The 25160-nt window shown below is 37.0% G+C and overlaps 3 protein-coding genes across 3 annotated transcripts; 1 reads left to right on the top strand and 2 right to left on the bottom strand.

The window, feature by feature from the left end:
* Window positions 1-895: 895 nt before the first annotated feature.
* Window positions 896-4080, bottom strand: LOC146158132 (chymotrypsin-like protease CTRL-1). Its single transcript, XM_083383800.1, has 5 exons — window positions 4044-4080; window positions 3188-3347; window positions 2418-2571; window positions 1548-1769; window positions 896-1054 (listed from the first exon to the last, which is right to left on the bottom strand). The coding sequence occupies exons 1-5, from the start codon at window positions 4078-4080 to the stop codon at window positions 896-898; spliced, it is 732 nt and encodes a 243-aa protein (XP_083239926.1).
* Window positions 4081-11277: 7197 nt separating this feature from the next.
* On the bottom strand, window positions 11278-12930 carry LOC146158131 (trypsin delta-like). Its single transcript, XM_083385586.1, has 4 exons — window positions 12791-12930; window positions 12539-12692; window positions 12020-12241; window positions 11278-11436 (listed from the first exon to the last, which is right to left on the bottom strand). Exons 1-4 carry the CDS (start codon window positions 12892-12894, stop codon window positions 11278-11280), a joined length of 639 nt encoding a protein of 212 aa, XP_083241712.1. The 5' UTR covers window positions 12895-12930.
* Window positions 12931-20098: 7168 nt separating this feature from the next.
* On the top strand, window positions 20099-23691 carry LOC146158130 (trypsin delta-like). Its single transcript, XM_083383799.1, has 5 exons — window positions 20099-20135; window positions 21929-22088; window positions 22190-22343; window positions 22663-22878; window positions 23533-23691. The coding sequence occupies exons 1-5, from the start codon at window positions 20099-20101 to the stop codon at window positions 23689-23691; spliced, it is 726 nt and encodes a 241-aa protein (XP_083239925.1).
* The last annotated feature ends 1469 nt before the right edge of the window (window positions 23692-25160 follow it).

The following is a 25160-nucleotide window of genomic DNA, read 5'->3' as shown; positions in this document are numbered from 1 at the left end:
CTAGACCAGCGCCCAATTTTGAAATAAGTTAAGTTGTTTGTAAACCTCAGGTGTGCATAAAACCTATTCCGACAGTTCATTCTGTTCCTACAGCGTCATTTATTCCATTTCGACAGTTCATTCTATTCCGACAGTTCATTCCGTTCAGACCATTCATCAAATTAGTTTCGGCCCTATTCATTCCATTCCGACAATTCCGACCATTCCGTAAATTAGTGAGCGTTCCGACCATTCCGACCGTTCATCATTCCGTAAATTAGTGTTATCCCTTAAAGGCGTGATTTGAGAGTCTCGTTTAAAATGGCTATTCGACAAAACCGCACAAGATTACTCTATGCAGAACTATTGAGCTGTGCTTATTTGAGTTTTCATATTAAAATTTTGCAATCCACTCAAAACGTTCTTTTCTCCGAAGTCATAATGATTACTAGTTTTCCTGTATTTTATGTTATTTTTTATTTATTTTACGGTTAGTACTGCTTGAGACTTTGTCCCAAATTGAACAGTAACAAAATACCTTTTGTTGAACAAACCTATATCCTCTGAAAATTGATCTATGAAATACGTTCTAGGCAAGACCTGGACGAACTAGGCCCGCAAGCCAATTCACACCTGTAGAGTAATATAATCCAATCCGAGACTCATTTTACATAAGAGTAAAAGCCTCTTTACGCTAAGGCAACTTATGTTACCCAAGCATTTTTAGTTTTAATATGCGTATTTAACGTTCTCTTTTGACCTTGTCCTTTCTTATTCAAGATACTTGCTTATTCCAATGCGTCCCCTGTCAATATTATTTGCCTATCCTGGTCTAGACCTAATTAGCAATCAATCACAACATTTATTTCTCTGCAGGATTTATTTCACTGCTTAATGGTCAACTGTTGGATGACATTTAGATGCCAGCATTGGTCTGGATCCATGGGTATATGGCTGAGTTCTTGGACCAAGCTGAAGGTGCTGTTGTGGAACAACCGCTTGCTCCCCATGAAGTGTTTCCAACCAAGACCCAAGTGCCACCATCGTTCACAGCCAATGGACCGCCAGAATCTCCCTGTTAAAATAGATAAGAGTTAACTTTTTTGATTTGGATTATGAGTAAAGCTTAAAACGATAGATCGACTATAGGGAAAAATTGCAATTAAAATAAGTAGTCTAAAAAGATTACAAACTAAAATGAAAACCATAGCTTTAACATACAATTCTTTTTTCGGTTTAATTTATATAATGAATATACTGTTGCTGCCAGAGGCGTTGTATCAATTATAAAAGGGTAGAAGAACCCCTTTATAATTAAATTTATACAATGTTTTATTAAAATTTTACAACTTTAACGAACACGTTTTTTGATCTTTGTTAAAGAATATCTAATGGAGGCCTGAATTATTATCCTTCTCAGTAAACTTACATAGTTCCTTATGACCGAGCAAAGGTATAACGCCATACTGAAGCAAAAGCAATCACATTAAAAGCAAAAAAAGACCACCCTTAAGAGCGCCAGACCAACTTTGCGCTACCGTACAAATTATAAATAATAAAATACTTACGTTGCAAGCACTGTTGGATTCGTCATTGGCGCATTGCATGCGATCAGTGACCTGAGAACCCCAGGTTGCTTTGCACTGCAATTCAGAAATGAGATAGGTGTAAGCGTACTGCATGTTGTCTGGGATTTGTCCGAAAATTCCTCCACTGGTCTTGCCCCATCCGGTCATGAGAGCCTGGGTTCCGGCAGCGTATTCCTTGCTGGCGACAGTAATTGGCTGAACCTGTAGACAACGGAATTTAAAGTGGTAAAATGCAAATAAACTAAAACTCAATAAAAGTCAGTATTTTTATAATAAGTTACGAGGGGTTGCAATAGTATTAACAGTGACTTAAGAGGTGTGATAATATATTTTAATAAACATTCTGTTGGATAGTCAACATACGACGAACTACAAAGTGAACTAAAACTCCATCAAATCAGTAGGCTATTTTTAATCGATTTAGATCGACAAATACCTCAGCTTTAAGGAGTGACTTAATTTAAGGCCGTAGCAAACTTTGTAGATAAACATTTTGTTCGAAAATTGAATGTACAACCATGGTTTTGTTGTATTTCACTCCATAATATAGAGTTTTATACAGTATACAACACTATGCTACTAGTTTCTCCATGTATAAATTTTGCTGTTTTAAAAAAACACAAAATATTTACAGCAGAGTTATATCGGATCAAAGCCGATACCCGATGTTCGGTGATAGTATCGAGACTCGTCTATTACTAGGGTGGTGTCTGTATTGCATTCAAACGTTCCGTTTTATCTTATTTGCTTGTTTATACATAGTTATGTCGTCATTTGGAATCGCATCGCGATAAAAATATACCAAAACATTTGTGTTTTCCTACGTTTAAAACAACATTAAAGACTTACAGCAGAGTTGAGAGAAGCGCCGGAAATGGTGATAATTGCGTAATCGTAATCAATGGTTCTGGAGCTGTACGAAGGATGGCAGAGGAAATTGGTGGTGAAGAAGCTTTGCCCTGGGTTCTTGTACTGGGTTGTTCCCAATACAACAGTGAGGGATCTGTAAATATAATTATTAGCGCGACCCACTTGTGAATTTAGTGAGTAATAAGGTCGTGTTTGTGACCCGCGCGATGGAAAGCTTCGCCATCCCTGCTATATAAGGCCTTAAATGTTTACAGCAGATACGTCAGCTGATGTTTGAATACAGGGCTACGGAGTCGGAGCGAAGTCGGGCTAATTATCACCTATCAGTAGGTTTCTCAATAATTAGCTTATTTTAGTTACATAAATGGGTGAAATGCAGGATGGCAGAGTTGGAGCCGGACTCTGGACCCGAGTAAGGCTACTTAAGACTAGCCGAGTCCCGATTCCGACGTGCTCATGCGCATGCGCAGTACCAAATATCAAAACTAATAAGGCCGAAAACTGCAAATTCTAAAGCAGTGAAATAGCATTTTGTGGAAAAAATTTTCAACTATGTTTTGTTGGTGTATGTCATATCGCTATGAGTAGATTTCTAAATATTTTGCTGATTTTAGTTACATAAATGGGTGAAATACAGGGCTGTAGAGTAGGGCCAGGACTAGGGCAAAAAAACGCACTTTTGGCCAGAGTTGAACTCGTTTCATTTTTAACCGACGTCGCAGCCCTGTTTAAAAGAGTTTTGAACTTACGACTGGGAGCAATGGCAGGCACTCATCACTTTGGTGGCACTGATGAGGGAACCACCGCAGAAATGGCTTCCGCTGACCTGAAGTGACGCTTGCCACGGGGCGAATGACGTAGATGTGACGTCATTACCGCTGACGATGCGGTTGTCGCAAAGGGCAGGAACTAAGAACAGTGTAAAAGTTTATTGTCACCGCTCGAAGTCACATCTTTTCTGACGAAAAACAAATGGAGATTTTTGTCGTGACTTTAGAAGAAAATATATAGGCGAGCTAAAGCTGATTGTTAGAAGGAGCAAAGGTTAGTACGGACTTGCCCATGGTAGCCTACCAATACCATGGATCAGTGTTTCTCAACGTTCCCTCAGCAACCCAAATTCTGGTCGTAAGTTCAAAAGTTTTGGCAACCCTATTGTCTTCACAATTTTTTTTGCAAGCTTAAAGTGAACAAAGAGGAAGTAAGACAGTAGCATTAATAAAGTCAATTTTAATAAATATCGGCCATGTCTTCGCAAAGCTTCCGCAATTTTCGTAAATTTGGGGAAACTTTTGCTGAGAAGCGATTTTAACAAATCTAACGAATTAAAACTACGGTACTTTAGTCTGTGATATCTTGTTTGAAAGCCGACATCTAAAACTACTATTATGGGTAATCGCAAATTTACTTTAATCTACTTTGGTGGTATACAAATCCTATGGTGTTTAGGCGTTTTATCGGCAAATTTAAATAAATTTTAAGCGTAAGCGTATTAAGCAATCGCCCAATCTTTTTACAACACTTAAACCCCCTTCGTCCACCGAAATTGCCTTAAAAGTCAAGTTCGAACACATCATACTTCATTTTATCGAAATCTCGACTTACCTGCCACGGCAAAAAGAAGAATGGCGATTGAGATCATCTTTCAACTTGGTCCAATTTAACTCTGTGGTAAAAACAGAATGACTACTGGTGTCCACAGCCCGGCTTATATACCTTATTTCGCGGCAGATGCATGCTTCCCAGGGTAGGGGTGATTCCAAAATTAAACCTGAACGTCATCATAATTGTACAAAGTTTGAAAAGTTTCGCAATTCAGATGTTTTTAGCTTTGTCACGTCCTTATACCTGAAAGTTAGGTAACCGGCATGAAAAAGCGACTATATTTCCAGCAAACAACTCGTAAAGGATCAAAGCTATTGGTACTTGTATAAAACTTGTCATTAACCTTGCTTTATTGTAACAGGCGATTTAGCCTACACGCTTAAACAATATAAGTTACATTAATCTCTTTTTACATTGGAGTGAAGTAAAATCAAATTTTGTTTAGATAACTGCGCCCAGCACTAAGTGACACCTGGCGGAATTTTGAAAAGCAAGCCAATAACCTTTTTCTTGTTTAATGCGCTGAGGTTGGCTTAAATCTTGGAAATTTGTTTTAGTGTGGAATAAACTAAAAATAAAGCAACGGAAGTCTTTTAAAGCTTAGTCCTATGATGAATGCCATGTCTTTTTCAAATTTGCACCTACAAGCGCAAAAATTCCCTCTATTGGAAGCAAACTATAGCCCTCAGAGGTAACCGTAACGACAGTTTACCACTTAACAATGTAACAAGCAGCGGGCGTTAAAATGCATATTGCTCGAAATAACAGCATTTATACTCAACGCGAACTACATAGCAATCGCCAAATAATAGAGCAGCAACGTTACAGGCAGTTTTATAAGGTTAAAACCTATTACAAAAATATCTTTGCAAAACGTTTAAACGTAGGTTAAATACAACAACTCGGATTTCAAAATGATAATATGAAAACTCTCTCAAAATTCTGCTGCAAGGGAAATTACACAGAAACAGCCTTTCAAAGTTTCAAGGGTAACATGATTTGCACACGGAGTTTGGATTTCAGACAATGGTAAGTCAGTGAACTTTAACACAAAATTTGCAGACATCACGTAGGGCGTAGGCTAAGCGTATATCGTGGGAATAACACAAGATGTTGTGGGGCTTATAAAAACCCAATACGTACGTCATACCGTTGCGATATTTTGATGTCTCTGTTTAAATTGTCAACGCACTTAGCACAAATATACATGAAATACAAACAAACTCAGCGCGGTTAAGATGCGTAGACGTGTTTAGACTTCCAAGCCAAACAAACGTTGATAAAAACGACTGGTTGATAAAAAAAAACGTTTATAAAAACGAAACAACGTTGATAAAAACGACTGGTTCGGCGTAGCCTTACAAAATTTGAAGAAAACTTCATTCACCCTTGTCTCGTGATATGACAAAACTATCTCGTCTATATAACAGCACAAAATAAGTTAGGTTGTTTCGATAATTGTTAAAATCAACTTAAGCTAAGTTTTACCATTGGAAGCTATAACTTTTTGAGTCCAGAGATATAAAGCTACAGGAGCACAGAACGCAGTCACCAATTTTTTGTACTTATACACTCAAAGCAGCCAACTTCACTATTACAATAAGCCAAAAAAACACACCAAAACAACAGTTAGTCAATTTACTGCAGAGCTATTAACTATTTCTGACGGTTCACCCTTATTCACCCCTTTTTGTTGGTTCACCCATGCAAAATTTTTATTCACCCTTGGGTGAACCATTCACCTGTTTAAGAAACACTGGTTTAAAGTATAGAACCACAGCACAAAAACTCAGTGTTGTAATGACTTAATTCTATGACTTGACTGAAGTGCAGTCAATTCACTGTTTTCAATAACTTAAACACTCTATAGTGTTTTTATTGTGAAATATCGCTCCAATTTTACCGATACTTGTATGTCGGCAAGGGTAAAGTACTGGTAAAATATATCAGTCAACCGATATGTCCGTCTATATCTCATTTTTACCCTGAGTTGTATTTGTTTTTTTTTGACGGTATTTTTATTTTGCTTACGGTCTACTACAAGCGAATTAAAACTCTACGAATCAAAGACAGCACACTGTAAATCGCAAAGTTGAACATAGCACATGTTGAAATATTCCGTGCATTCCTGAAGTCTATATGCACACTATTTCATTCCCGTAACTAGGGGAAATAAAGTCTGCTGTGTCATTGATATATTATTATGAACGTCAGGTGTTACTGTAGGGGCAGCGGAGTTTACCTTGTAAAAAGTAAGCTGATTCCACCTTTTGTAGTGACAAAATACAACTAATTTTATGTTTTAACAGCAGCGAAACATTTTCTTTTTTGAATTGTGGCTGTTACATCTAATTTTCCAGAAATTGCCGATTTCTATTCGACAATAGTGCGGCAATCGTTGTGAATTAACAAACGGAGAAATGAGTATATTTGTTTATTTTTATTTTTTGCTATAGGAGATTCAAGCAAAAGATGGTTTAGTGATTTGCGTTGTATATATATTTGCAACCCTGATAAACTGTGAATAACAGGGTTTCCAAAAAGTCTTTAAACTAGGTTTGCCTTTTAAAAATAAAAAAATAAAATCGTTCTGGACAAAGACTGAGGCACTTATCAAAGTTACCAGGGTCTTACGAAATATGTATGACTGACATTTAGTTTTACATACAAACACCTTTTTTCCGACAAGTTTTGTAATTGCTTTGGCTTTTGGTTAGCCTAAGGTTTTGTGGCATATTTTTTTTCGTTGTCCCAAAATACAGTTTCAGAAAGTTTATTAACACACGAGTTTATCAGTTGCAGAGTCAAGATAACCTTTGGTGAAATTTAAGCTAAACGGCGATTTCATAAAACGTATTTTTAGGGTTATAAAGGGGTGGAAAGTTTCCGGGAATTTTGGAAACTTTCCGCGAATTTTGAAGGACCCTGGAATAATGGGAATATTGGGAATTTTTTTAATTTGGCATTTGTTATGTTTAAAACATTTGTTAGATTTCATCAACCAGAAAAATATTAAAAACCTATTTTGAGCATTTCTAGACGAGCATGAGGAGATGCTAACCGGCAGCCTTTTTCTAGTCGCGGGCCTAAACCAAACTAGAAAGGTCTCTGTGGGCCGCACAATAAGTAACTAAGAATTGTTATTAAAGTGTTAAACAACTGTAAATAAGGCGGGTATTTTCTTTTGCACTAAAAGACTTGTTCAATTACATTTAAGGGGGCAGTAAATGTTGGCGCACAGTGCAACAAAAAGCATTTGTTTGGTGTAAAATTCGAGTCCACAGTCCACACGTCGTCATCCATACTATTGATAAAAAGTGAAATGAAGCTACTTTAAAGAAACGCGATAACTTTATTGGTTAATCTAATTCAATATTTGCTAAGTTTTTAAGTCTGGGCGTACCTGTCGAGCGAAGTGTTGATTTTTTTTTTTGGTATACCGGTATTTCTTTTAAGTTTTCATTACACTGCCGTAAATAATAAAATGTTAGAAAGGTCAAAAAAAATTAAATACGTATTCCGTTTGTCTGCGACGCACTTGTCAGCCTTCCACGCCGCAACGGTAAAGAAGAATTGAAAAGACATTACAAAACGTAAACCAACCGGATGTATAAAGATCATTCGTGCGTAGCGGAAAATTTTTTTGCTCTTACGTAGTTAAAATAGTCAAAAAGTATTTGAAATGGACTCGTGTCTATTTTATCAAATAGGCGGCGGGTCGGATGAATTACCTTGGCGGGCCGTAGGTTGCCGACCCTGAACTAGTACAACGACTTTGTAACTCACAAAACAACAAATGTTAAAGATTTAGCTACCATAAGCTGGGGATATTTTGGCCCAGACCTGTCAGTGTTGTTTTTGTTTGTAAAAAAACAAATTGGTGGTAATTATTTATTTTTGCAGTTAATAAACTAAACCATGTATTTCTATGTTCTTAAGTATTTTAGTTATACATAGTACTTTTAATCTAAACAGTATAAGACCATTATTTTCCTGTTTTAATATCAAACTAAGATTGTTTTAAAAGTTTCCGAAAACTTTTTAAAATTCCCGTTAATTCCCAAAATTTCCATGGAAAGTTTCGGCTCTCAAAATTACCGGAAATTTTGCAACCCTACGTATTTTCTAGTTCGAAAAGTATTTTTAACGCTTAAGCCTTAAGTCGTGGAATAATTAAGTCAAATTAGCTTTTCCAATCAGACAATAATCAGACTAAATAACTGCTAAACTCGCACTGAGCAGTTTTGTAAGTAGCATAGTTTTCATGTAACTCAAGTATATTTTGTTGAATATGTTTGTTCTTTTACCACGAATACGGTACAAGCAAAGCGAATATTGTCTTTTGTTGTTGGAATTGCAAGTCTAGCAAAACGCTTGACTCGTATCTCTTTAGTTTGTTGTTGATATTTTTTCAGTAATTCCTTATACCTTCAGGGTCAACTGACTCGATAGCCATTGTGTGGTTTTCTGTTCATCTTTTTCTACCGTGTTCGCATTTGGAACGTAAAATGAACAGTTGTGGGATTTGGCCACAATAAAATAGTATTTATTGCAAATAAACAAACAAACGAACAGTACTTACAGGTACTTGCGATATACGTACAATAAATATACCTCCGTAACGTACGCGATCTGGACGCCAGAAGTGAACAGTGAGACTGCTGATTTAACAATTGAAAACATTTCTTATATAACCTTCATCGGCCTGATGTTAATAATTACAATTCGTTAGAAAACATGACACATAACACGACTTAGGAAATTGCCATACGACGAACCAAATTTCAACATGCGGCGGAAAGTTAAATTGACAACATGAGTGATTCAGCCGGCAAGCTGTTGACAGGCGGCCAGAGTTGACGGGGTCACAGTCCCAAAGTCCAAACTGCTACAGATCACTATCCCTGTCTTTAAAGAGGTCCGGAGAAATTCTTCGTCTTCTTCCTCCAGGATGTCAAACATCGTCCATTGGATGAGAATGTCCTCCTTGTTAATCGTCTCTTTGTAGCAAGTCAGGAGCGGAGGTGACCGTCAAGCCACAGATTACTGTTGTCTGGCGATGAAAAGCTCGCTTCGTTCAAAGCGAATTCGTAAACGTGATGCTGAGGCTGAATAGCTCCTTCGAGAAACGGCTGAACAGTTCCTTTTCAAGACATCGAGATTACCTCTGTTATCAAGCTGGTTCGTTGTTGCTGAACGATCTGAGTAAAAATACTTACACTGGCGATTAACAACATGCGAATACACAAGAATATAGCCTACAATGCAGAAATAGAGCCGTAAAAATCGTAATTTTAATGTAGAAAGACAAAAACCGTCAGTCAAATGCCTAGAATCTATCGTTCTAGAATACCGAAATCAAGGAAGTTAAAGGTGCTAAACTCTGAAACTCGAAAACAAAATAAACGCCTTGTCCATTTTAAAAGTAATCCCTAAATGACAGACATTTTAACCTTGGCGTAAAGGTTAAACTAAAAAGTTACACTATGTAAGCTTGTAACCCAAATGGATCTCAGCCTTCCGTGAAGTAAAAAGGCATCACGTGGCCTTAAAATCATCGGGATCTTTGCCCGGAATTCAAACAAAGCGGTCAGGTTATTTTAGGTGTGATATCTATGATCAATCACCGTAAACCATATAAGACCAGACGGCACATTAGCCGCTAAAGGAAATGGCACTTTTAAAGACGCAACTTCTGTTAGCGTGAGAGATAAATTTATCTGTTTATAGGCTTAGAGATTATAGTTTACGAGAGAAGAACATTCTTTTACGTAAAGTTTCACCTATAACAAGGGTTCTTAAACTTTTTTTACCGTGGACCCTAAATTTTGTTTTGGCCTCGCATGGGACCACAAAGGGCAAAAATTTTTTAAATGACGTCATGTATTTACGTAACAATACAAATAGACTTCATAAGTCTGCTGATTTCAGTCCAAAAATGTGAAAGGGTAACGGAGTTTAATGCATTTAGTGCAATACCGTTTAATTTTTAATTAAACTGTTGTGTTTGATAAATTGATTACTTCGTAAATATACACTGATATTTCAATTAGGTTTTCATGGAACCCCTCAAACTAGGTGACGGACCTCTAAGGGGTCCATGGACCCCAGTTTAAGAACCCCTGACCTATAACTTAACAAAAAGGGACGTAATTTTGCAAATGACTGAGCTACAGCGCTTTAGTTGAGAAGACTAGAATAATACTTAACCAGTTCTTTTTACCCTTTACCAATAGAAATGATTTCGTTTTGAACTTTTACTTAATGATGGATAAAAAGTAATAACAAAGATTTTAAGTAAAAGGTATGTACACTGTGATCTAGCCCTTGCGGAGTCGTTTTTTCTTTCCTAATTCAAATGTCAGGCTATAGTTGTGTTTTTAGCCTGGCCTACATGAAATCCTTAATTAATTTACTGATTAAGTTAGTCGTTTGAAGACTTAGGGTGAACAAAGACTTCCATTAAATATTTTTACTAAATGGTAGAGAAAAACGTGTTTAATGTTATACGACTTGTCTGTCTCCTAGCGGCTTGTTTGCAGTTAGACCAGGGGTTCTTAAACTGGGGTCAATGGACCCCTCGGGGGTCCGCAAACTACATTTAGGGGTCCATGAAGGCCTAATTAAAATATCAGTGAATATTTATGAAGTTATCAATATTTTAAAGAAAACAGTTTAATTAGGAATAAAACGGTTTTGCACTGAATGTATTTAGACTCTATTTCACTTTCACATTTTTGGACCGAATTCAGCAAATTTAGTCAATTGATGACGTCATTTTTGAAAATTTCTTGCCTATCGTGGTCCACGCGAAGCAAAAAAACATTTTAGGGGTCCGCGGCAAAAAAAGTTTAAGAACCCCTGAGTTAGACCATATCTCGAAAAGTCCACTTATTTGTCTGGTAGGCTACTTGCCCGAAGTTTTCCGTAAGCAGAGCAAATAACATATTCTTTTCAAGGTTTAGAAAACATTCAGATTGCCCATTAACCTAATCCTACTAATTTAATCCTTTATATTAATTATTGTCTTTCCTGCTATTTAATATCTTAGCCAAATATTTATGGTTAGCAGCTTTTGTTTATGACATTAATGTCATTACTTTGCTAACTCTACTAATATCTACTAAAACATTGATCAACTTAGCAACTGCCTGGGCCTAAACAACATCAATCACAACTTTAATTTCACTGCAGGATTTATTTCACTGCTCAATGGTCAACTCTTGCATGACATTTAGATGCCGGCATTGGTCTGGATCCAGGAGTAGACAGCTGAGTTCTTGGACCAAGCTGATGGGTAGGATTCAGTACAACCGTTAACTCCCCAGGAAGTGTTTCCAACCAAGACCCAAGTGCCACCATCGTTCACAGCCAATGGACCGCCGGAATCTCCCTTTTAATAAAGATTAGAGTTAACTTTGGCATGATCTATGCTTCCTAGGCAAAAAATTGGGATGCATTCAAAACATAATAACAGCTAAGCACAGCCACAAAAATACTATGGATTTAAAAGTTATTTTGCAACTAGCTATTTATATTTCTAAACAGGCCTATAACATGTAAAAAAATGAAAAAAGCATAAAAGAGATGAAAGGGCATTGAAATCTACATAAACTTTTGTGTTATGGTTTTCTAGCATCTGTTTCAGCCAATATTACCTACAATAGTAGACATTTCTCTGGGCTTTATTGATACTTGCATATTTGATTCTGGACAAATCAGAAATAAAACGAAATTGTTTTTGTATCTGTTAAATTTTATGGTTAACATTAAAATCTGTTCTTATTTAATGGCACTAAAAAAATCTCGAAAATATAATTTTCACCTCCTAGCTTTCAGAAGAAAGCGATTTCTGTTTGTTTTACATGCGGTACTTTAAGTAGCGGACAGCCCTGGTTGTAGGGTTGCCGTGCGTGAAAATGGGTTTATAAGGACTACTTTACCTTTTAGAATTGTATAAGGGCGATCAAACTTACGTTGCAAGCGCTGTTGGTGTTGTCATTGGCGCATTGCATGCGGGCAGTGACCTGTGAACCCCAGGTTGCTTTGCACTGCAATTCAGAAATGAGATAGGTGTAAGCGTACTGCATGTTGTCTGGGATTTGTCCGAAAAATCCACCGTCGGTCTTTCCCCATCCGGTCATGAGAGCCTGGGTTCCGGCAGCGTATTCTTTGCTGGCGACAGTAATTGGCTGAACCTGTAAACAAACACCAATATGAAATCTTAAAACTAACTCAATTCAAACCTAATCAATGTCAGTAAATGCCATGGAGGGGATTTCCGTTAATATCGGATCAAAGCCGATACCCGATGTTCGGTGATAGTATCGAGACTCGTCTATTACTAGGGTGGTGTCTGCATTGCATTCAAACGTTCCGTTTTATCTTATTTGCTTGTTTATACATAGTTATGTCGTCATTTGGAATCGCATCGCGATAAAAATATACCAAAACATTTGTGTTTTCCTACGTTTAAAACAACATTAAAGACTTACAGCAGAGTTGAGAGAAGCGCCGGAAATGGTGATAATTGCGTAATCGTAATCAATGGTTCTGGAGCTGTACGAAGGATGGCAGAGGAAGTTCGTGGTGAAGAAGCTTTGCCCTGGGTTCTTGTACTGGGTTGTTCCCAAGACAACAGTGAGGGATCTGTAAATTAAATTTGCAACGATCAATAACAACCACGTTTGTGTTCCAGTCGCGAAGTTTTTGAAGTCTTTTTATGACGCAAAGAGTTTCCAACTTACGACTGGGAGCAATGGCAGGCGCTCATCACTTTGGTTGCACTGATGAGGGATCCACCGCAGAAATGGCTTCCGCCGACCTGGAGTGAAGCTTGCCACGGGGCCATTGAGATGTCTGTTACGTCATTACCGCCGACGATGCGGTTGTCGCAAAGGGCAGGAACTGAAATATAAATAAAAACTCATCAGCCGTTCGAACTCACAATTTTGGGTGTTTAAAGTGTGTTGTTGGTGGCGGACCGGCATCGCAATGGAAAAATATTTCTTAGTTGAGAATGCGTTGGTTGGTGTGACTGTTGAAAGCTAAATATAACTAAAAGCACCAAGTCAACGGCGGTTGGTATTCGGGGTGACTGCCCATATAATACGAAAATGTTCTAATTGAAAGATTCTTAAGGGGAAATCCGATTTTTCTTAAAACGTGGAAACTCAAATTCTAATTAAATAATTTTCCTGCAGCTTAATACGAAAGGTTGACTTAGCATTTTACGAATTTTGTCACAACTTTTGTTCGAATTTAAGAAGGGGTTCGTTTTACGTGGCGACCCAATGTTTTTACAATATCAAAGCCGTCTTCATTTAATAATATTAGTCATTGAAGCCAGTTTCCAAATATATTGATTTACGTCTAAATTTAATCAAAAGCTTGACTAACCTGCCACGACGAGAAGAAGAATGGCGATTGAGATCATCTTTTCAACTTGGTTTCAATTCAACTCTGTGAGAGAAACAGGATGAATATTGGAAGTCAGGGTCGCGCTTATATACACTGCTTCAAGCCAGGTGTGGCATTCCCACGGTTGTGTGCTTCCAAGGTTAAACGTGAACATTTCGTCTTGAACCGTCTGTTGAGTGACGTGATGTTGAAAGTTTGCTGAAGTTGCGAAATCGAGTTTGGCAACAACTTGTGTACACGCATCGCCCCTAAAGGTTCAATTATATACTTGGAGTTGAAAGACGTATCATTCCGCCTAAACAGCTTTATAACAGTATTTCACATATTGCTGTGAGTCGTTGGTTAAATCTGTTTTCGCAAATCTTTTTTCAATCTGTGTTTTGTACTGATCAATCCAATGCTGTTAAACATGTTTGGTAAGACTTAAAGTGTGTCCAAAGGAAAAACGAAAATCATCTAAAAATTTTCATTAAAATTCAAATGGCGAAAACAACACAAGAAATCAAATAATTAACGGAAAGCAACTAACGACCATATACTTTTGTGTATTGGCTTACTGTCTTTTTAAGGCCGAATATCGCACGAAAATTCGCACCATCGCGAAAAAATCGGGGTCACTTTCGGCATGATAGATGACCACCTTGGATATAAAGGCATACAATTTTTTAGAAGTATTTTCCACAGTTCATTGTGGTGTACTTCGAGAAGTATCTGCTCGGGAAACATTAACACGATATGATATATTTTAACACTCAACCGCTCGCTCAAGTTTTCTCTGTAATCACACGCAAACACTACAAGAACTCCGTTTTCTATTGAAAGTAAATTAAGCTGATTCTATTTTACCAAAAAATTAAAGGAAATATATTTATACAGTAAATTGCGTTGCATTGTGTGGTTTCGCACTTAGCGCCAACTGACGGAAGTTTTCGCAAAGAAAGCAACTGACACATATTTATGCCATTTATATCGTTCGTACACAGAGTGTATTAAAAGCCAAGTGGAAACTAAGTTGTACAATTGCGCATGCTATTTTATATATTGTGCAATTATTTAAAAATTGTGTTTAGGATCTTATTAAAGAAGTATAACACTCGTAACCTTGTAAAATGCTATTAACTATAATTACCTGGCGATTAAAGTCAGTAAACTCTTTGCGAACTTTGCAGACATCACGTAGGCTAGGCGTGTACCGTGGGATCAACACAAGATGTCGTCTGCTTCTTGGAAAAGCTATCACAAACGTCGCGCTGTCACGATATATAGCTGTCTGTGTTTAATTTTCTATCGCACGCGAGCACAAAAATAACTAGAAGTCAAACAAGCGCTGAGCTGAAGGACTTCTTAGACGTGCTATTTTCACGAACGATCTGAAAAACAAAGGACGAGGGTTCACAATATACGCGACCCCACAAAGTTACATAATTTTACAAGTATCTATGACTGTACCGGTTAACCGCAGCGCAAGAAAAACCTATGCCAAAAAATCCAATTTGAGTCCGACTCAGGCCAAATGTGCGATTTCGGCTCCACAGCCTGTATTTCACCCATTCATGTAACTTTTTGAGAAGGTGGATTACAGTAATCCCCTCACAGGGGTGTAAGATAATTGATCGACCCACAAAACATGGTTGAAAAGTATTTACACGTCCTTTACAATTTAAAGTTGGCGGCATTACTAGTTTTATAATTTGGTACTGCCCATTAGCACGCCGGACTCGGGAATCAAGATTAGGGTATAGCTATTCGAGTCCCGAGTTCGAGTCAGACTTTGACTCACACCGCAGAAAAATCGCTGTGGTGGCAGCAATAACGTGCGGGTTGTAGCTTTATTGCTGTGAAAATTTCTGTTTTAACTGTATAATCTTATCACTGATTTGTTTGTTATATATTACTGATGCTTGTTTCTCACTATATATACAGGGCCTTTTAGGCTTAGATAAGTATCAGTATTTGCCGAACTACCATTTCAACAAGTCCGTTTAAGGGGAATCTATTCAGGCCGAACACGTCATATGTATTGGGCCATGTTGTGCTGTGTGAACTCTATAAAATGCTGTCTTTGTTAAAAATAACTATAAATGCTGATCTTTTGGGCAATAAGCGAATATCGTTTATGTTTTAAAATAATTTGTATTTCAATAAAAGCAAAATAAGCGCATTTTTTGCGGTTCGCGTAATTAGACTGGGTTTAGCTACATTTTGCGCACGAGGTCGCTCAAGAGCACTAAGTGCTTTTAGGATAAGGTAATCGTTTTGTGAAGTCACATCATGGCGAAACACTGTGAAAACAATTATATATCCTCTCAAATGAAAATAATGTAACCGGACCTGATGCCTAGCTCTAAATTTAAAAAGTATTTTTCTGATTTTCAACCCACATTTTTACACCGCATGTGTTTAATTAAAACAAAACTTAACAAAAACAAAAACGTCTCTTCCTTAGAATACTTATGTACCCTTACAATTAAGTTAAAATTAACATTTCCATAATTTGCACAAAAGCAGGTTTTTGTTGACCATCTTGCTAAAAAAAACGTGCTTATCTAAACAAACGGCGGATTTTAAAGGTAAAAATTTCTCAATCAAAATTTACCAATTAACGTTTTAGTTAGAAATTTTTTCTTAAAAAAAGTTTTTTAGGTAAGTTACCCGGAGTTTCAAGACGTTGCTTTGGGTGAAATGATCGGCATCGAACGTGAAAAAATGTAGAGAGCTGCTCTTGTAGTGGGATGACTCGCGACCTCAGTTATGACGACACTTTGTTGTTAAACGCGCTGCAGCATACTTAATAATCTTGAAAATTTTGCGCCACTTTCAAATTTTTAAATATTTCGGGGCACACGTTTTACAGAACAACTATATGGTAACTTAACAATCGCCTTTAACACACGAAAAAATATATGTAAGTATCTTAATGCTATTTTTTTGTAATGGACAGGGCGTATTGAAATCTGAAATGCTTGATATTATTAATTGTGTAATGGAAAAGGCGTATTGTCTGAAATGCACTTTGTTCATAAACGTATTTGTCTGATTTCTAAACTGGAAATCAGGTGGAACTTCATACCGACACAAATTGTATTAAAATCTTGACCAGCTTTCGCACAACTGTGCTTCGTCAGGTCAAAGTGAATAAGGATAAAAAGGCACAATATAGCAATATTAAATTCGCATTTACATTAAAAAACTTGTTTCAAATAAACGGGTGTTCCTAAGATAATTACTTGACTGGACCAACTAATAAAAAATCTGCGATAAATGCAAGTATACGCGTGTTGGTAGCATCTAATACCAGATTAACAGCACTGCTTTTTTCACATACAGAAAATGAATTTATGTAAATGGCCAGATTTGTCTAATTCTCAATGGGGTTAATCAGGTGGAATTATACAGCGACAAATTGTATAAAAATCTTGACAAGCTTTCGCACCGTGCCGCATCAGGTCAAAACAGGAATGAAATAAATTAAAATTCACTTAGTGGCACAAAAAAGGCGATTAGTTGTTGATAATGACACAGCGCCTGCACTGTTGTTTTCTGTTTTTCGCGTCAGTCCCAATCAGCAAGTAATGACTATACGCTTGTTTGCTTAAATGTATTTTTGTGCTACCGTGCTATGGAAGTTTAAACACTGAAGGCTCTATATTATAGAGGCATGACGATTGTATCGACGTTCCGAGAAGCAGACAACATCTGATGTATTTCTCACTAAACACCATTATGTGATCACTGTTTTGCAACGCCCAGTGGTAAAACTACACAACGATTGTCACATTAGTCCTTTGGCCTTCTAAAACTGTGTTATTTTGTAAACAAGTATGCCCACGACCAAGCAGTTCAGACTTAAATGCGCACTATACAATACAAACTTGATAATAATAATACACTTACATATAGTTTGTCGTGTGTTACGAGCGAGTGTGAAGTTGCGATTATGGTGTCCTGTAAAAAGTGTGCCGCAAAATATTCAAGTTTTTTTCGTTTGCCCTACAATTTTCAAGTGCTGGCAATCAAGTTAGGTCTAAATAGCCTAAAGAGAACAAGCAATTGCAGCACAAAATTATGCCGTTTAAAACAGACAAGGTAAAATGATGCCATTTAAAATAAAAAATCGTTTGCACAAAGCTACAAAATGGCTTATTATTGCACCCCCTACCGATAATTATTTGCGTTATTGTCTGGACGGAGTCGGTTAAAATTCATGGAGACTATTTGCTCTGGTACTCTTAATTTTGAAAGTGATAAGGGCGCAAAAAATAAGTTATAAAGAAGTGTTAAAATGTTTCCAATCACTTTTATCTGAGTTGATAAATTACATGGCACCCACCCCAGTGAGTGGATTGCTAAATATCCACTTTATCTTAAGTTACGTTAATGGGTAAAATACAGGCTGTAGAGTGGGAGCCGTAATTGGAATTCGACGAAATCGCACATTTAGCCGGCTCGGACTCAAAATTCGTACAGTTTTTGTTGCGCTACGGAAAGCGGTATATTTATAGATTCTTGTAAATGTGACTTTGTGGGCGCGTATATTGTGAACCCACGTCCTTTGTTTTTCAGATCGTTCGTGAAAATAGCACGTCTAAACAGTCGTTCAGCCAAGCGTTTGTTTGACTTCTAGTTATTTTTGTGCTTCGTGCGATAGGAAATTAAACACAGACAGCTATATTCGGTGGCAGCGTGACGTTTGTGTTAGCTTTTCCAAGAAGCAGACGACATCTTGTGTTGATCCCACGGTACACGCCTAGCCTACGTGATGTCTGCAAAGTTCGCAAAGAGTTTACTGACTTTAATCGCCAGGTAATTATAGTTAATAGCATTTTACAAGATTGCGAGTGTTATACTTTTTATTAAAATCCTCCTAACCGTATGCATCATGTTTGCGTTGTCATGTGCTTGGGCTATTTATTCTTGATTTGTGGACATTAAATCGTTCGTATTTTTTTAAAAAAACCTTTCTAAATTAATCTCATTGTAACACAAGATCTAAAAGATGGAATATTAATTGCAAAAAAAGTACCCGCGTCAATAAAACCATTTACACAAACATCTGAAAATGGTACAGATTATTTCCCGGTTAAATGAAATGCACTTTTGTTGACAAAATTAATGAAAAAGATTTACTCGCGGGACATTTTCGTCAGGGGCGCTCTTTGCGTGGTCACGTGATAGACGAGAGTGTCAACCGCGCAGCGTTTGCGGCCGCTTGCGTGATTTAGCCAAGTAACCGCACAGCAGCACGTTAATAAATTTAGAACTTTCTGCCGCGCCGTGCCGCATACCGCGTGCGACTTGTCTAAGTTTTCTTTTTTGTTATTTGCAGTAAAATAGCGAGCAGTTTACACATGGATGTTTCATCTTTAAACAAAACAACCTGTTGTCCGTATTTTTTTGTTTGAACTAGCTTTCTAGGTGTTTGTAGTGCTTTTTTATAAGTGTTGGAATTGCTTATAGTTCTCAAATTTTGCGGGCAGCGCATCAGCCTAATATTTCGCAAATAATTTGGCTTGCAAACAACCCAAGTGCGGTGCAGGCAGTGAACACAAATTTTATATTCTCACTATCTCTACAAGAGACGCAATTCTCTCTGAAAAGTTCATGCGTTATTAGTTTGATATATTAGAACTAAACTAATGTAGGAACACTAAACACGGATCTGTTGATTATCTTCAGTAGAAAGAGAGTGGCCCAAATAATAGACGTTTGCTAATAAAAGAATGAATCTTTTATCTATTATTTGGGCTACTCTCTTTCTACTGAAGATAAACTAATGTACTTTCTGTATTAACGCAATGGAACAGTGTACCGCTTGCTTTATTTGTATCACGTGACGCGTATATTCTGGAAAAACGTGAGCACGCGGGTAAGCATGAAAATGCGAATATCGCGTATTTTTCACTCTAGCTAGAAGTTACTCTTCGAAATGCACCATGATAAACGGGACAAGATATTTCTGAATTGTGTCGCTTATGTGCAAGGTATGTCTTTTGTCAATGTAAATATGCCGAAGAGTTACGCTCTTTTCGCGAATGCTATCTTCTGTGCGAACTTTCCAGCGATATTGGGCTTTAAAAAGACGAAGTATGCCGATACACAAAAGTAAATGGTCGTTAGCTGCATGAGAGATTTCCTATTATAATTTGTTTTTTGTGCTTTTTTCGTCATTAGAATTTTATTGAAAATTTTTAGATGATGGACACACTTTAAGTCTTGCCAAACTTGTTTAACAGCGTTAGATTGATCCCTACGAAACAAGAAACAGATCAAAAAAGGACTTGATAAAACAGATTTGACGAACAACTCGTTTCGATGTACATTTGAAATACTGTTAAAGGCTGAATATAAAGTTGTATAGGCGAGATGGTACGTCTTTAAACTCCAAGTATATAATTGAACCTTTGGGGGCGATGCGTGTACACAAGTTGTTGCCAAACTCAATTTCGCAACTTCAGCAAACTTTCAACATCGCGTCACTCAACAGACGGTTCAAGACGAAATGTTCACGTTTAACCTTGGAAGCACACAGCCGTGGGAAGGCCACACCTGACTTGAAAGTGTATATAAGCGCAACCGTGACTCCCAATGATCATTCTGTTTCTCTCACAGAGTTGAATTGAAACCAAGTTGAAAAGATGATCTCAATCGCCATTCTTCTACTCGTCGTGGCAGGTTAGTCGAGATTTCAATTCAATTTATAGACGTATATTTACTATATTTCGAACCTGGCTTCAACCAACACATTTTTGAAAATGGTAATTCAAGCATTTGGTCAAGCAAAACCAAATGCTTAACTTACCATTTCAAAAATATGTTGGAAATTTGTCACCATTTTTGTTGAAATCTTGGGAGACGTTCGTTTAACGTGTCGACCCGATGTTTTACAATACCGAAGCCGTCTTCATGTAACCGATCTAGTAATTGAAGCCAGGTTCGAAATATAGTAAATATACGTCTATAGATTGGGTAAATTATATTTTCGCTTTTTCGCGCCCAGCAAAATATTAGTGTAGGTTTAACAGCGAGTCTTTGACGACGCTATTTTTTCACCAACCTTTAAGTCGAAGTAAACAAAACACAAATAAAACAAAGGCATTATTGGACTCAAATTCAAAATATTACCCATGTCTTCTCCTTTGATTACTTCCACTTCCGTTCGTGAAATTGTAAGAACGCGGATTAGATGAAGAGTCGTTTTTTTCCCAAGTGGACAATAAACTCAGGGTGGTGTCTTTAATTTCACCCATGGCTCGAGTTAAATAATATTCCCTGATAACTAGGGCGATTATTTTTTGACTTGTCAGAAAAAGTAAAAATTTTGTCAGAATTTACACGTTAGGTCAAAATTTGTCAAAATTCTTTAAGTCAAAATCGAATAAAAATGCACATAAATCGTCTACAAAATTAAAATTACTCAATAATCAGCTTTTTAAAATTGGTCGTTCAGTTGTTTTGAAATTTATCGTTCAATTTTATCAAAAAAAATTAGTTTTGATTAATTTATGTTCAAACTCCTTTTAACCGTATTATATCTTTATAAAGCAATATACGGTATAAAAAACGCGTGATTAACGACGTCTAGGTTACTCAAATCAATCTATTTCTAACAGGTCAAAAAATTGTTAAAATAAAATATTAAAAAAAAACAAAAAACTTTCAAATTAGAAAAAAAATAGTAATGTTCAGACCTGTGGCTGCGATTTTCTTCAGTTTTAGAGAAATGTTCACGAGAACTGATGTTAAAAAATCTAACGATGTGAAATTATGCTGCGGTCGGCGACCCAACCAAATCAAACTGCCACACAATTTTGGGTTTCTACCCATAGGTTGACAAACACTGAATTAAATCTCATAAGAAATGTGTATGAATGAACTTTCAAGAGAATTTCGGTGGACCAACGACGGTTTTAGTGTTGTCAAAAATTTTGGGTCACCACCAGTCGGGAATCCACGATTTCTGTTTGGGGGGCCATGAAACTTTTTTTCAAACGTGACGTCACAACGTAGCGTCACATTACGTCATAGAGAAGTAACTTTAAGAACACCCCTATAGCTTGTTCATTTGTTGTTAGGTTGGAGAGCTGTTACTTTAAATAAAAGTTACATTACAAAGACGCGACATTACTGTCGATTTGCGCGAAGCAAAAAACGTGTTATATTGTTTAAGCTGCCAAAACTTTAGCAAAAATCCATTTTTTTGGGGGGGTTGCATGGTCACATGTCTCCCTGTAGGGTTGAAACTACTGGTAAAATTAAGTTAGGGTAGGGTTAGGTAAGGCATTATTCTCGCTGTAGCAGTTTAAGATTTTTTCGTTATCATATTATTTTAACATTTTATTTGTTTGATGTTTCCTAATTTTTTTTCCAAGGAAAAAACATTCTAATTTCGGTCCTAAGGCCGCGCACTTTATTTTAAGTTGTAGACGGTAAGCTCAAACGAATAATTTTTTTGTATTATTTTTCAGTCCCTGCCCTTTGCGACAACCGTATCGTCGGTGGTGATGACGTCAATTCTGCGTCATTCGCCCCATGGCAAGCGTCACTCCAGGTCAGCGGAAGCCATTTCTGCGGTGGATCTCTCATCAGTGCCACCAAAGTGATGAGTGCCTGCCATTGCTCCCAGTCGTAAGTTTTAAACTCTTTGCATCATAAAAAGACCTAAACTTCGTGACTGGAAGACAAAAGTGGTTGTTATTGATATTGATCGCTATTAATTTAATTTACAGTTCTTTGACCGTTGTCTTGGGAACAACTCAGTACAAAAACCCCGGACAAAGCTACTTCACCAGAGACTTCCTCTGCCATCCAAATTACAGGAGATTAACCATCGATTACGATTACGCCATCATCACCATTTCCGGCGCTACTCTCAACTCTGCTGTAAGTAGCAACAGTACTTCTTGGAAATCTTCAAAGTATAAAAAAACAATGCTTTAACATTATTTTATATTTAGTTTGAAATAAAAAAAATCCCTTGCCGCATATTAGTTATTAAACGGAATGCTTATAAAAAATATTATTATCGCAATTAAATCACTGTTAATGATGCGGTATTTCTCATTCGAATTGTCTTAAAATACGCTGACATTGATCAGGTTTCAGTTTAATTTGATGATTATCTCATTACATGTACGCAAAGATATTCGTTAGGTTTCAGTTTAGCGTGTAGTTAACTCCTTACATCTACGTCTGTTCACAGGTTCAGCCTATTACTGTCGCCAACCAGGAATACGCTGCTGGAACCCAGGCTCTTATGACCGGATGGGGAAGAATCTACGGTAACGGCCCTATCCCAGACACCCTCCAGCACGCTTATACCTATCTTATTTCTGAGCTCCAGTGTAAGGCTACCTGGGGCTCACAGGTCACTGCTCGCATGCAATGCGCCAATGACGACACCAACAGCGCTTGCAACGTAAGTTTAGTTGCTGTATTTAGAAAGGTTTTTGTTTATGAGATGCGGAATCCGTGCAAAAAATGATTTTATTATTCTCAGGAAAAGGGTTCAACGAGTAGAAAAATAGGCCTTTCGATTTTAAAATAGATTTACCAGTGATTTTAAGGGGTATAAAAAAATTAAAAAAATCAGTTTAAAATATCAATTTGCCATAAACAGAGCTATTTCTCCCAAGTTTGTCTGAACAAAATTTTTCAAAAAGCTCTTTTTATTTCGGTTGAAATCTTTTTTGTAATGTAAAATAAGGATGTCTAATCGTCCGATGCTAGGGTCGTATCTGCGCCGCTCCGATACCAAATTAATTTGTGAATTACAACTATGTTTTGAACTTGGTTTGGTTTAATCAAATTTGCTTGTTTGGTCACATTAATGACGTCATTTGGTATCGAATCGCGAGACTATTTCCTCAAAATATCGGGTATCGCTATCAAAATGAAACATCAACCATCGGACATCCCTAGTGTAAAGAAAAATGATTAAAGCTATAAGGTTGTTTGTTTCTTTGGTTTATTTATTTTCCACGTCAACTTGACCGACCCGACATTTACTGAGTCTTTTTTTTTCAGTTAATAGACAATTTGTTGAAAAGTTAACTCTTATCTATTTTCACAGGGAGATTCCGGCGGTCCATTGGCTGTGAATGATGGTGGCACTTGGGTCTTGGTTGGAAACACTTCCTGGGGAGCAAACGGTTGTACCACAACCTATCCATCAGCTTGGTCCAAGAACTCGGCTGTCTACTCCTGGATTCAGACCAATGCCGGCATCTAAATGTCATCCAAGAGTTGACCATTGAGCAGTGAAATAAATATTGCAGTGAAATTAAAGTTATGATGTTATAATAGGTTAGAAACTACCTTGCCTAAGTTGTACAATTGTCACTACTAGTAAGTTAGTAGAGCTATGTCATGAGAGTCACCGCAGTTTTAAAAACCGAGAGGTAAAGGAGACATTTATAGTGATTTCTGTAACTGCCAAACCATAGTCGTGTAGTATTTAATCAAGTGCTCATTCGTCTTGTGCCTGCTTATATACTTTATACTTGATCTCTTCAGGAAAAACAGCATTAGGCTCTCGGCCAGGCTGTAAGTGACACCTATCCTTTAGTCTCCTTACTCCTCTTCCACTTTGCTACATTCTATAATAAAATAAAATGAACAAGCTAACTATATGCAATCAGTAGTCTGCAATACTTGTAAGATGCCCTACAACCTCATAGTTCAATAAAAAATATAAATTGTTGCACAGTTAGTTACCTATAAACCGTAAACCCGGTAGCCGGTAGTCTGCAATACATTTAAGAAGGCCTATAGCATAGTTTAATCAAAAATATAAACAGCTGCGCAGTTAGTTACCTATAAACATCAATCGGTAGCAACTCAATTATTAAAAATGGTAGCCTCTAAAGAACCTTAAAATAGGACATTCTGAATAAATCTTTGCGTCGCACCTGCTTAAAAAAGTTAACCCCAAATGGTGAGTGAACTTCATTCATTTCACCAAATCTTTTTCAGCTCTTACTAAAACCGAAAAGTAATAGATATTTTTTTATTTATGAATCTCAAAACCAAAAAGGTCGAGTAAATGACATTAAATAAAGATACAAGTTTGTATAGAAACGTCTTTATCAAGATGATGTCGACCTTTCTGGCTTTTAGATTCATTATCAAGCTACATTAAAGGTCGGTGCATAGTTTGCCCAAGGATTTTCTTGTTTTATTGCTTAGAAAACAACTAAATACTAGAGCAGCTGTTCCAAAACTTTTTGTTGCCGCGTCTACGTGACCCTCAGTTTGGCGTAGGCTATTACATATAAGACTATCATATACAATTTGACAAAATGTTTGCATTTCTAGACCTACTGTTTCAAAATTTGACAGGAATTTCCGACTTTAAGCCATAAGCATGCCGAAGTAATTAATGATTTATTTGCCTCAAGGAATTTTTATCCCAATAAAGAAAGATATATTTTGTGCATATGACGTAACAATGAAAAGTTGGCTGCCGTGAAAGTAACTTGAACAAAACAAAAAGAATCGATTTCTTACATAATTTCGTTTTTGTCTGAATTTTTAAATGAAAAAAATGTGAACATCGTTGCGGGTCTTATTCAGATGTTTACCGGTGGTAAGAATATCAAAAACCATACATGAGTAGCTGACATCTGTCTTATTAGTAGCGCGAATATTTTTTGACTTGTCGAAAAAATGAAAATTTTGTCAAAATTTACACGTTAGGTC

This window comes from Ascidiella aspersa, chromosome 3 (genome assembly GCF_963924565.1).
Source record: "Ascidiella aspersa chromosome 3, kaAscAspe10.2, whole genome shotgun sequence".
Taxonomy (NCBI): domain Eukaryota; kingdom Metazoa; phylum Chordata; class Ascidiacea; order Phlebobranchia; family Ascidiidae; genus Ascidiella; species Ascidiella aspersa.
The sequence above is the reverse complement of the archived record's forward strand: the minus strand, read 5'-3'. Positions and strand labels throughout refer to the sequence as shown.

What these genes read in the sequence shown, in the direction of transcription:
- LOC146158132 (XM_083383800.1), bottom strand. Translation starts at nt 4,080, where the DNA reads ATGATCTCAATCGCCATTCTTCTTTTTGCCGTGGCAG. An exon ending in TCTTCTTTTTGCCGTGGCAG is followed by an intron (nt 3,348 to 4,043) that starts GTAAGTCGAGAT and finishes CACTGTTCTTAG; the next exon opens with TTCCTGCCCTTTGCGACAAC. An exon ending in GCGCTTCTCTCAACTCTGCT is followed by an intron (nt 1,770 to 2,417) that starts GTAAGTCTTTAA and finishes CGTTGTCTACAG; the next exon opens with GTTCAGCCAATTACTGTCGC.
- LOC146158131 (XM_083385586.1), bottom strand. Translation starts at nt 12,894, where the DNA reads ATGGCCCCGTGGCAAGCTTCACTCCAGGTCGGCGGAAGCCATTTCTGC. An exon ending in GCGCTTCTCTCAACTCTGCT is followed by an intron (nt 12,242 to 12,538) that starts GTAAGTCTTTAA and finishes GTTTGTTTACAG; the next exon opens with GTTCAGCCAATTACTGTCGC. An exon ending in ACACCAACAGCGCTTGCAAC is followed by an intron (nt 11,437 to 12,019) that starts GTAAGTTTGATC and finishes CTTTATTAAAAG; the next exon opens with GGAGATTCCGGCGGTCCATT.
- LOC146158130 (XM_083383799.1), top strand. Translation starts at nt 20,099, where the DNA reads ATGATCTCAATCGCCATTCTTCTACTCGTCGTGGCAG. An exon ending in TCTTCTACTCGTCGTGGCAG is followed by an intron (nt 20,136 to 21,928) that starts GTTAGTCGAGAT and finishes ATTATTTTTCAG; the next exon opens with TCCCTGCCCTTTGCGACAAC. An exon ending in GCCTGCCATTGCTCCCAGTC is followed by an intron (nt 22,089 to 22,189) that starts GTAAGTTTTAAA and finishes TTTAATTTACAG; the next exon opens with TTCTTTGACCGTTGTCTTGG.